Source organism: Typopeltis vanoorti, chromosome 15 (assembly GCF_054136105.1).
Source record: "Typopeltis vanoorti isolate ZY-2024b chromosome 15, IOZ_Tvanoo_1.0, whole genome shotgun sequence".
NCBI lineage: Eukaryota > Metazoa > Arthropoda > Arachnida > Uropygi > Thelyphonidae > Typopeltis > Typopeltis vanoorti.
Window position 1 is genome coordinate 37,813,478 of NC_143563.1, and position 13,328 is coordinate 37,826,805.

Consider the following 13,328-nt stretch of genomic DNA (forward strand, 5'->3'; position numbering starts at 1 on the left):
AAAAGAAGTTGAGAAAGATTGTAGAAGATAAACTTGGAGAAGAACAAGCTGGGTTCAGGCCAAATAGAGGTTGTCAAGATCAGATATTCACTTTAGGACAAACAGTCAAGAAATCATGGGTATATGACAAAGATCTGTTTTGTAGATCTGAAAAAGGCATGCGACACGGTGCCCACAGAAAAGCTTTTCAAAACACTACAATTATATGGGGTGAATAGAACATTATACAGAGCAACGCATAGTCTATATTTAAGTTGTCAGTCAGAATGACCACAAGGGCATGGAATTCTGTAAACTCAGGTAGAAGGGGGTTGTGGTCTTTAGGAGAATGGAGTAAATTTCATATAATCAGAATAGGTTTATAAGCCACCCAAATATCATGAGCTCTGAGGAGACTAGAAAGCGTAACAAAGTCTACCAATGCAAGAAATGGATTTTGCTGTGGAGCCAGATTACAGAATAGCAGTTTCTATACAAGATTTTTGAATATCCATTGTGAACAAGTTAGTAGAGAAGTTTTTGTTTTGTGAAATATGGTATGTAGAAGATGTAACAACCAATGTGGGTAGATCTTGTGATATACACAAAGCGTGAAGTCTCTTACCAGAATTTTTGGTGATTAAAACATCTAGAAAGGGAAGCCTTCTTTCACTTTCTAGTATCAAAGTAAATTTAATTGCATGGTGGAATAAGTTAACAGAGGAAAGAAAATTGTTTAAATTGGCAGTATCATATTTTCAGATGATGAAAATGTCGTCAATGAATCTTCAAGGTTTGTTGACATAAAAAAAAATTTTCAAAATTTTCCATAAATAAATCAGCACATGGTGGAAACAGGGGGACTGTCCACTGCAAGGCCAGAAAGCTACTTAAAAATCTGTCCATTCCATCAAAAGTAATTAGAATGGAGACAATATTTGAATAGGTGAGAGATCAGGAGAGAACAGATCATCAATAATTATTAGAACTTTGCCTACAAGGAGACTGGTGAGCAAAGAAACAATATCTACGCTAGATGTCAAATGGCAGATAGATTTTTGACAAAGTGTGCAGAGTTCTTAATGAAAGAGTGTGTGTCGAATATGGTTCTTTTATAGATTTGGAAGGTGCGCAGATAAAAGATAAGTAGGTGAGCTAATTCTGCCCATTATCAGTTGAAGAGCAATACTGGCCTTGTGAACTTTCAGTATCCTGTAAATTGTGGAGTCAAGAGATGCATAGATTTCAACTTTCTTTAAATTTGTAAGTCAGATGAGTATGATGCATAAAAGATCATTGGTCTCTTCATGACCAGCCCAAATAGTGTCATGGTCTAATGAAGCATAAGTAGGCGAATCCAAAAGCAATAGTGAGATCTTTGGCATGTAGTGAGCTGTATTCATGATAACCATTGCATAGCCTTTATCTGCTTTGATGATCAAAGTAGACAAAGGCAATGTAACAGTAGCAAATATGCAGAAGTTGTAACCACTTTAAACAAAGGCACAAAAAATATAACTGCCATCACAGTGGGTATAAAACAAGTTTGCACTTTGTTCTAATGGAAGATTTTACAATGGTTTGTAGTTAAGTTGGTATGCTATTATTTATTTATTTTTTTAAATACTCTTCCATTCCAATAGTGTTTGTGCTACAGCTGGAAAATCAGCCCATATTCAACCTGTTCATAAAGACAATTTACCATCCTGCTGTTCACACTTCAATTCCTTCCAAAGCAATGGAGAAATCCATTCATAGTCAATTTCTATGCTGTCCAGAAATCTATCAATTAATAAATAATTGCCAGTAAAGATTCTGCCACCAATCAAAAGTTTGAGGACACTCAAGTGTATGGACACTTCATACCTCTAAAGCATTTAACTGGATTTTTGGCAAATAAGATTTAACTTTTTTTCTCATTTGACATGCTTCATAACATAAATCAGCAAAATTTCTAGAATATCCACTTCTACACACACAAACCTTTACACACTTGTTAAACTTCAATATTAGCAAAATTCAACCTATCATATTTCTTACAAAAAAAGAGCCTCTTTCCTCTAGTCTTTGACAATATCCAAATCAATTGATAAAAACAAGATTTCATTTTTATTCCCATTATTCCATTTATTTTACCGCGGAATGACTTAAGTATATAGAAATCAGAAATTCGTTAAATCCCTGAATATTGCTCTTGCATTTTGGAAGGTGCTGCTAAGAGTTCCCAAAAAGTCCCTGAGTCAGTATAGAAAAGATCAGTTAGATTGATTAATGATCTGTCTCTCACTACTTCATAAACATTTTTTTTTTTTTTGTTTACATGATATTCCCACTCTACTTACAGGAGGTGTGAAGTGGCTTGGGAAAAAAGTTCCCTGTTTGATGTCTAGAGCAGAATTTCCAAGTCATGTAAAAATAAATAAAAAAATACAATATAAAATTAATGTAATTTTATATTAATTGGGAATATAACCAAGATCTATAAGTTTTTAGAGCTGAGAAACGCATATGACAAGATGCCACAAAACCTGATCATAATATAATTATATGGTGTAAATGGGACATCATATTGAGCAATTTCTATTTCTGGTTCTAACAGGCATTTAAGCGTCCATGACCTTTCCAAGTATTCTTGGACTTCGCAACTGCAACTCGAGGATAAGGTGGTTAGCCCTATGCCTCCTGGTGTGTCCAATGTCTGTAGATGCGTATGTTAATGGGGCCAGTTTGCCTGTTTACGGGGATGAAAAACCCGAGTTTCTGGGTGAAAAAACCCTCTACCTCCATATGAGACCGGCTAACTCACCTTTCGTAGTAAGAGACCAGATAAAGGTTTCTCACATCAGTGACTGGAATCGAACAAGTCGAGCAATACAAGTCTATATTTCAGTTGTAAGTCAGCAGTTAGAATTCAAGGAGATACAAGATGTTATATCAGGTGTGAGAAAAGGATGCACATTATCTCTGTTGCATCATCTATATCAGTGGTTCTCTACCTTTTTCCACTTGTGTATCCCTTTTAAACCCATGTCTATAAATTGTACCCCTTGTTTTTAAAACAGTGGTGATTCAAACTTAACATTTATTGTTCCATAATGTTTTGCATTTTGTTTACTTGTTTTTCTGCCATTACTGATTATTTTTTGTGTACCCCTGAACGGCCCAGAGCGTACCCCCAGTTGGGAACCAATGATCTATATGAATCACATTATGAAGGAAAGTGGCATAACCTTATATCAAAATCAGATATGTTAATTTTAGTTCTTTACTTTATGGAGATGATGTTATACTCCTAAATAAATTCAGTACAAGTCACAGGATTCCCTAAGTAAATAAATTCCTGTCATAATAAATTTGGTATGAAAATTAGCAATAAAAAGACAAAGATAATGAAAATAGGAAGAAACATTGAAAACATCTACTACATCCTGAATGGAGAAGCTATGGAGCAAGTAAGACATTTCAGTTATTTAGGCACTAGCTGTGTGTTAAAACTAGTTTGAACGTGTTCAAACTAGTTTTAACTGATCAATCTAAGAACCAGGTTAAAAATAAAACACTTGATCAAAGACTGGAGATCATAAATATGAAAGTATAGAGAAAAATCAGGAAAATGAAAAATCCCCAATTTTTCTTTTCCCCGATTCCCCTGATTTTGAGGATATTAGGAAGGTACATGGCACTGTCAGCATGCAGGAATGTGGAAGCAGAATTTATCTAAAGTGGTCACTTTTAACAGAATGAGAAAGGAAAGGTTACCAAAATAAATGCTTTTTTTGCAGGATGACCAGAGAAGACCAAGCTCTACGTGGATTGATATAGTAAGAAATGCCTTAGAAGACCAAAATATAAGATCTGCCAAATATTGGAGTTCTGACAGATAACAGATTAATTTGAAGGAAAATTGTTGATAGGAAGTTAGTATGTAAACTATTCATATAGTATTCTCATATCCTGTACTTCCCCCCCCCACCCTGAGTGCCACAAGGTCACCTTTTTTAAAGAACCTGTCAAGGGCTTTGATCTGTGTCTGTAGGATCATAGTCTAAAGCAGGGGTCTCCAAACTACAGCCCATAATATCATTTTATCTGGCCCGCCAATTGGACTAATTTTTCAATAAGAATCTGCAAAAAAAAACATGAAGTGTTGATAGATTTCAAATGCATTATTTAAAATTGTGTTCAAAATATATTCCCGAATAGCAAAAAGTAACCATAATCTAAGTTACAGTCTTTCTAACTGTAAAAGGTCAGTTAAAATGGACTAACGAAGGAAAAAAATATGAATTTTACAAAATTTTACAAGCAAATTTGAAGAAATTTGCTTGTAAATTTATCTCTATATTTTTGGAACAACGTATCTTTGTGAACTAACTTTTTGCCCGAATGAAATATATCAAGTCAAAATACATGGCAAATTTATCTGATGAACATTTGAAATCACTACTTGTAATTAGCACTTCAAAATTTGAACCCGAGTTTAATAAGATTTTAAAAACACAAACACAGTTACATCATTCACATTAATGGTTTTATTATAATTTGTGATAAAAATATGAGAATTTACTGATAGTGTTCATTGTCATTAATATACAAGAATTTAATTTCACATACTTTGTAATCAGTTTTTATCTGCTTTCAATAAAACTCATATAACTAGTTCTAGAGTTTTTTTTTACTACGGCCTGCTGAACAGTGCTGAAGTACCCAATGTGGCCCTCACGGCGAAAAGTTTGGCATTTTCCAAACTATGTTCCACAGAACACCAGTGTTCCGCAGAAAGTGAATAAGGGTTCCGTGAAAAATTATCAAAATTAATATGAGCCTGGAATGGTTTTAAATGCTGTGACAAGTTCAAACATGTTTGAAAATCAGGCACTCCTCACTTTGCGTGTGGACTGTGCTATTGAGGCCAGCGTGTGCTAGCCTTGATTCAGCCACCCACACCACCCACAGTTGTAGACACCTCCGAGCATGAGTGAAGTACGGAGATATCTATTCTTGGAAACATGAGGTCACAAGCAAGGTCAATGCAATGCACTACAGCCTGCTGCAGTGATAGTGTGGGCTTAGCTTTACATTGAATAAGAGACCGATGATACTCGACTCTAACCAAGGTGTTCCGTTAAAATTTCAGGATTTGCGAAGTGTTCCGTCATAGGAAAAGTTTGAGAAACCCTGGTCTAAAGAATGGTAAGAAGTGATCCTTACCATTACTGACAAAAATTCTGTAAGATAATCTTATAACCACTTATAGAACATATAAAAAACTGGCATCCCTTATCTGTTCCCCCAAAGACCAGCCACAGTTCTAGAGCTGCCAAGTTTCTTTATTCCATGCAGTTGTAAGCTGTCCTATGGCCAAACAAGAAAGACAGCCAACACCAGAATGAGCAAACACAAAGACTACATTCGGTGTCACCACTACAGCCACTGGGGCTTATTGACCATGCCTTGCACACTCACCACAAGATACTATGGAAAAACGTCCCATTACTCCACAGAATGGATTTGTTGTGGCTGCATGCGCATGTCTTGTTCTTAAGTTTCTTGAAAATGGCAACGTGACGTTGCTGAAATATTGAAGTATATTAAAATTTATTTTAATGTATATCCTAGTTGACATTGTAATTTCCTTAAATTACTTAGTAAAAAAATAAAAAAATGCATAACCAACGTCTAAGCCTTTCCACGAGTACTCCACAGAAGTCAATTCAAACACAAAAGACTCTTCCTGAAATCTGCGTTAGCCATAAGGAACTACTCCGAACCTCAGTAAATTTGGATCTAGGAAGCACTTATCCTGAGAAGTTCAGACCAACAGTCAAGAACACATTCAACTCTACTGGAGGGGAATATTTTAAGCCTTGTTGTCTCTCCTTCTGTCATACTTACCTTATGTATTGCTTGCATGCATATATGAACTAGTTCTTTGTTCCCTGATGATGGCAATTTGACTTTGCCAAAATACTGGAAGTATCAAGAGAAAAGTTTTTGAATTAATATATAGTATTCATTGTTAATTTCCTTAAGTAACTAGCTTCCAATAAACAGCAATGGTGATCAGTGGTCTCATACTAGACAATGAAATTCATCTGCCACCTAAACAAGACATTCACAAGCATTCCATGGGATTGAAACAGTTTGTTTGTTTGAATTTGAATGGTGAAATGCTATCCATTCAACTAACCAGGTAAGTCAACAAATATATACAAGCTACACAGCATTCATTTGGAGTGCTGCAAGTATTCCGTATTGTTACCTACTCTCACAAATAGAATGAAAAACTGGTTTTTAGAAAGGTTGCCATATGCTTCTTTTTCTAACCAACTTTCATATCACCCTTTACTGGCACAAAAGTATTAACAGCTTTTAGAGTAATTCAAAAAAACAAAATGAATACAAAAAGAGGAATAGTTAAAAACAATTTTGCAATCTTATTAAAAGTAAACAAAAGCTTTCTAAGACTAACCTTCCACATTGCCAGTCATCAGCACTGAACAGGCCTCGACTCTTTTCAGCAGCAGCCTTTCCAATTTCATGGCCTAGTTTTTTCCGCTGAGGAACTGCTGACTTTTCTAAAATAGATCAAAGTATAATTTTAGAGTTTGCTTCCCTACACTTTATTTCACAGCTTAAAAAATATACCAATAATGGAGTTTTCTAGTTTACTGTAAAGTAAAATAAACACATTCATTAAAAAATCATAACAAAACAAACTAGAACTTAGTAAAGCACTTGAATTATTATGCTGGCCACATGTATTCTGATCACAGCCATTTAGCTCTTACTTTCCAATAAGTTCTTGAAGCAAGAGACCATTTCTTTTCAATAAGATTTCAGATGTAAATGACTTTTCTTTCTCTTCATATGATGATACACCAATTTTACAAGCCACCTTTATATCAATCACATTTCAGTGAACTCTGTGGAAGAAGGATGCACAGGATATTATATCAGTAAAACATAATTAAGTATTAACTATTATTCTAACCTACACAGAATTTTATTCTCAGCTGTTTTATTAAGTAACAACACTCATCTACTTTACATCTAGTCTATTCTTCTAACTTCATCACCCCATACCATCACCATTTTGTGCTTCTGTTAGATCTTTTCCCTGCCAAGCTTCACAATGTTGAAGTTACCATTTCTATTGAAACATTCTTGCATATTAATCTTTTGAATATTCTGTTAATTTTCTTCAAACTCTCACATCTGTTCTCTAGCCACTGATAAACTTTTGTTTTAAATTAAAGATGCCAAGAAATTATATTCTTGGTTTAACTTGGATAAAGGATTAAACCAAGAATATAATTTCTTGGCATCTTTAATTTATAGTATAACCAAGTGGAAAAATTTCCAAAAACTTTTGTTTTTACCAAAATTCCAAGTCAATATGTTAATTGGTTCAAACACTATTTTGTACCTAGTTTGGCATTTTGGCTAGTTTCTCTCTTATTTCATATAAAGTTATTTAAGAGGTCGTGTGTTGAGATTTAAGTGCTGTGAAGAATTCGTGTTGGAAGTTTAATGGAATATTATCAGCACTGAGAAAGGATTAAAAATAATTTAATACTCCCAATATTTCGTCTCCATCACAGAGACATCTTCAGGGATTACAAAAAACTTTTTGTAAACAACACACACACACAATAATACAACAGTGAGTGAAACTAAAGTCCTATTTAGGTGGTGTGCCCTCTATGGACATTTGCAGGTGGCCTATGATGTAAAGAGGGATCTCTGATAATTAATGTTTCCCAATTTTGGGAAGTTTAATGCAACCATATTTGTTTAAATTTGGTTGATTCCTGAATGCAGATTCAAAAAATAGTCTTTCTTTTTTGAATTTACTATGGTGGAGTATGGTGGTTTTTCCCCAGGAGACCCTGTGGGTTGTATCCAAAACATGGTCTGCAAGGCCAGATTGACCATAATTGTGATTGCAGATGTATGATTTGTGTTCTTCTAACCGGATGGTTACTGATCTACATGTCTATCTGAAGTAAGCCAGTTTACAGGCACAAGGTACTCTACATACACTCCGGGCACGGAGAGAGGACGAAGCTGATCTTTGGTGGAATGGATAAGGGTATCAAGTTTACGGTGGGGCTTAAAAACTGTATGGAGGTTGTACTTTTTTAATGATCTGGCTATTTTTTCTGATGTACCACGGGATGTAAGGTATGGTGATGGCATTTCTGAAGTCCTTCTGAAGAGATGGTAGGGGAATGGGGAAGGACTTGATTATTTTTTAATTCTGTAGTCACTGTAGCCATTGGAAAGGAAGGTGTGTATATGTTTGAGTTCAGTTGAAAGGGCAGTTTCACTGGAACAAAGATTGTGGGCTCTATTGGTAAGAGTTTTAATAATGCCATATTTCTGAGAGGGGTGGTGGCAGGAGAGTTTGTGAATGTATCTGCCTGTATGAGTAGGTTTTTTATATACAGAGAAAGAAAGGCTACCATTAGGAAGGCATGTTACTAAGGTCTCTAGGAAGGGTAAACTATTGTTATTTTCCTTTTCCATTGTAAACTGGATTCTTGGATGTAGACTATTGAGGTGACTGAGGAAGGAATCTAATGTGTCTGGGACATGAGGCCAAATAGAGAATATATCATCTACATATCTTAACAAGATAGAAGGTTTTAGAGGGGAAAAGTCTATGGCTCATTTTTCAAAATTTTCCATGTAAAAATTGGGAAGAGGAGGGAACTCATGGCAGTTCCCTCTATCTGTTTGTAGGTTTTGTTCTTCTTGATGGCAAAGGAAAAGTGCTCTGAGATGTCAATTAGGGGAATATTGGTAAACAATGAGATGATGTCAAAGCTGACCAATATGTCTGTATTATTTAAAATAAGAGTTTCAATTAAGTTTTTAAAGTGGGTAGAGTTTTTTTACATGAGATCTGGTAAGACCAGTGAGGGAGGGGGGAAGAGTTAGCTAGCTGCTTTGACAATTTGTAGCAAGGAGCATTGGTGGCATCTATTATAGGTCTTAGGAAAGAATTAGGTTTGTGGATTTTTGGTAAACTGTATATACACGGGGGAGGGACGAGAACCAAATGGTTTGAGTTGGTCTCGTTCCCCCCCCCCCATATATACGGTTTACCAAAAATCCACAAACCTAATTCTCTCCTAAGACCTATAGTAGATGCCACCAATGCTCCTTGCTACAAATTGTCAAAGCAGCTAGCTAACTCTTCGACCGCACCCCTCACTGGTCTTACCACATTTCATGTAAAAAACTCTACCCACTTTAAAAACGTAATTAAAAATCTTACTTTAAATAATACAGACATATTGGTCAGTTTTGACATATTCTCATTGTTTATCAATATTCCCCTAATTGACACCTTAACACTCTTAAAAAACGTTTTTCCTTCTGATATCTTAGAGCTCTTTTCTTTTGCCATCAACTCTGGTTATTTTTCTTGGAAGAACAAAATCTACAAACAGATAGAGGGAACTGCCATGGGTCTCCCCCCCCCCTTGCCAATTTTTACATGGAAAATTTTGAAAAACGAGCCATAGACTCTTCCCCTCTAAAACCTTCTATCTGACTAAGATATGTAAATGATGTGTTCTCCATTTCAGTGCTTTCCAAACTTCTGGATATCAGGGACCCCTTTGGAAAAATTAAAATATTTCACGGCCACCCTCAAAAACAAATCTTAATATAGACATATATTCTAATATTTATCGTATTTATATTCAATATAAAACATACACAGTGAATATTGCAAAAATCTAATGCAAATATCACATTTTTAGCATCTTACATACACGTTTGATATGGCACATTATCTCATATTTTTATATAGATAGATATATTGTTATTGTACATTTGCAGTACAAGCACATGAAACGTAAAACGATTAGTAATAAAGAAAGAATTAAAAACATAAAAGAAGTTTAATAACAATTTAATGTGATGGATGTGTTTCAATACTGCTACACAAAAAGTCAATATCAGGTGAAATATTTGCAACTGCAATTCTTAGATTTCTGCTTTGAAATGAAACTTATATGAACAAGCATATATTTACTAATATTCTTTAAGTGCAGAAATACGCAAGGAGGCAAAATTTGTGAACCCGCACCAATGTGTGATTTTTTCCCATTAAAATATAAATAATAACAAAAAAGAAATAATAAAAATTAAATACATTTCTTTTAAGATTAAAAAAAAATTACTTAGTCTGAAAACATTTTAAATTGGTTTTCATTATTTCACGGCTCCCCTCAACAAAACCTATGGTCCCGAAGTGGGCCGTGGGAAGCGCTGCTCTATTTGGCCTCATGGCCTAGACACATTAAATCCTTCCTCAGTCACCTCAATAGTCTACATCCAAGAATTCAGTTTACGATGGAAAAGGAAAATAACAATAGTTTACCCTTCCTTGACACCTTAGTAACACACCTTCCTAATGGTAGCCTTTCTTTCTCTGTATATAGAAAACCTACTCATACAGGCAGATACATTCACAAACTCTCCCACCACCATCCCTCTCAGCAATATGGCAAACTGCGCTTTCAACTGAACTCAAACACATACACAACACCTTCCTTTCCAATGGAAGTGACTACAGAATTAAAAAAATAATCAAGTCTTCCCCCAATCATCTCTTCAGAAGGACTTCAGAAATGCCATCACCATGCCTTACATCCATGGTACATCAGAAAAAATAGCCAGATCATTAAAAAAGTACAACCTCCATACAGCTTTTAAGCCTCACCGTAAACTTGCTACCCTTATCGGTTCCACCAAAGATCAGCTCCCTCCTCTCTCAGTGCCTGGAGTTATATAGAGTACCTTGTGCCTGTAAACTGGTTTACTTCAGACAGACAGGTATATCAGCAACCATCTGGTTAGAACACAAGTCATATATCTGCAATCATGGTTATAGTCAATCTGGCCTTGCAGACCATTTTTAGGATACAACCCACAGGATCTCCTGGGAAAAAACCACCATGCTCCACCATAGTAAATTCAAAAAAAAGAAAGACTATTCTTTGAATCTGCATCTGCACTCAGGAATCAACTGAATTTAAACAAATACAGTTGCAATAAGCTTCCCAAAATTTGGGAAATATTAATTATCAGAGATCCCGCTTTACATCATAGGTAAAGGACATACATGTCCTTTACCTGATAGGTGTGTCCCTATGAGGACACACCACCTAGATAGGACTTTAGTTTCACTCACTGTTGTATTATTGTGTGTGTGTTGTTACAAAAAGTGTTTTTGTAATCCCTGAAAATGTCTCTGTGATGGAGACGAAATATTGGAAGTATTAAATTATTTTTAATCCTTTCTCAGTGCTGATAATATTCAATTAAACCTCCAACATAAATTATTTAATAGGCCTTAAACTTTGCTAATTATATTATTGTCTATATTATTATTTTTTTTTCTTCTCTTTGCTTTAAGTGACATGAGAAAACAGCACCTCAGCAACTAAATATTTCAATTTATATTATCATTGTTAAAGTTCCACACAGGAAGTTGCACATTACTTGTAAGAATAGACAGATCACCAAACCTTCTGGCAATGGCGGGGTGCCACAGCATTCCATTTTTTGCCCAATATATAAAAATTACTGATCTTCTCCAGTCCACTGTAAATCGCCAATCCACAATTTTTCTGGCAGCAATATGCTGGCTCCACTTTCTCATTTAATAAATTCTTTATTACAGAAAACGCTAAAATTTTCAGATCTATTTCTACAATCTTCAATTCTAAAAATCACTTTCAGTGGAGTTCTGATTATGCTGTTAATTTCAATATTCAAATTATGAAAAAAATAAAAATAATTCTCGTGGAAAAGCTTAGACGTTGGTTATGCATTTTTTACTAAGTAATTTAAGGAAATTACAACATCAACTAGTATATACATTAAAATAAAATTTTAATATACTTCAATATTTTGGGAACGTCATTGCCATTTTCAAGAAACATAGAACAAGACACGTGCACGCAGGCACAACAAACAGTAAGTGAGGAAGAAGCAAGCTATTATTTCTCCTAAAGTCCTGATGATGCCCCCTAGCAGGCAATATTGGTATTCTTGGATGAATGGGCTGAAGGTCTTCTGATGTAGGTTTCCCAAATTTGTTGAGGTTTGGATTGTTTCTTAGGGCTGAAGCTGATTCCATGAAAAGCATTTCATATTTGTATTTACTATGGTGTATTATCTTGGCTTTCTTCGACCGTATTCTATCACAGGTATCCAGCGCATGGTCCGCAAGACCAGAGTGGCTGTATTGGTGAAACCGGATGTAGTCCTTGTGTTCTGAAATTCTGATATTTGCTGTCCTGCCTGTTTGGCCAAAGTAGGACAGCTTACAGCTGCAAGGGACCTGGTATACACCAGGTAGGTCTGGGGAGGGGGGGGGTTGGTCTTTAGTAGAGCAGATAAGGGATGCCAATTTTTTTATTTGGTCTGTAACAAGAAGTCAAGTCATGTTTTTTTTAGGATTTTTGTAATTTTTTCCGAGGTGCCTCGGATATAGGGTATGGTGATGGATTTAGAGTAATCCTTGTTGTGGGGGGGGGGGGTAGCCATTGGCTAAGGAAGTGTTGAAAATGTGGTTTAGTTCTGTGGTTAGGGCATTGTCATTTGAGCAGATAAGTTTAGCGCTGTTGTGTAGTGTCTTAATGACTCCATATTGTTGTGAGGAGGGGTGGTGGGATTGTTGGTGAATGTATCTGCCTGTATGGGTGGGTTTTTTATAGACTGATAAAACCAAGGTTCCATCAAGCTGGCAGGTGACTAGTGTGTCTAAGAAAGGAAGGCAGTTGTTTTTTTCCTTCTTCCAGGGTGAATTTGATTCTGGGGTGTTGGTTGTTCAAGTGTGTTAGGAAGGAGAGTAATTATGTATGTAACTCACCAGAAAATAAAGTGCTCAGCTTGAGATTAACACACTTATATATGAAGTAAAAAAGGAATGTGTTAAGTAAAAAATGAAGGTTCATTTAGAAAAAAAAATTATTATTTAATCTTTATTTATATATAAGGAGTACATACACTACATACAATTATTCTTTCTTGGATAAAAATTGGTGTAGAGTTGTCTGGTGGAATTTTCTTTCTTTTTTCTTCGTATAAAACTCAGTAGCAACGGATGGAATTTTCAATTTCCTGATGAACTTTCATCGATCGCTCGAGATTAGGATCGCTGTTCAAAATTTTTTTTCTTTAAAATTTTCAACAATTCTACACATTTCGTCCATTTCTTTGAGGGTAAATTCCTTCGGTGCCATGTCAATTTATTCATCATTGTCATCGATTTGAGCATCGTAAGCAGGTTCTCTCTCGAAGTTAATTAGGTCTTCATCATC

At 35.4% G+C, this 13,328-nt stretch overlaps 1 protein-coding gene across 1 annotated transcript in view; it reads right to left on the bottom strand.

Moving 5' to 3' along the window:
• Nucleotides 1-13,328, bottom strand: part of LOC150098640 (uncharacterized) — a 134,874-nt gene that overhangs the window by 85,395 nt on the left and 36,151 nt on the right. The window contains exon 3 of the mRNA XM_090405833.1: nucleotides 6,452-6,557. Coding sequence (XP_090261959.1) covers nucleotides 6,452-6,557 — 106 coding nt within the window. The remainder of the gene's footprint in view (nucleotides 1-6,451; nucleotides 6,558-13,328) is intronic.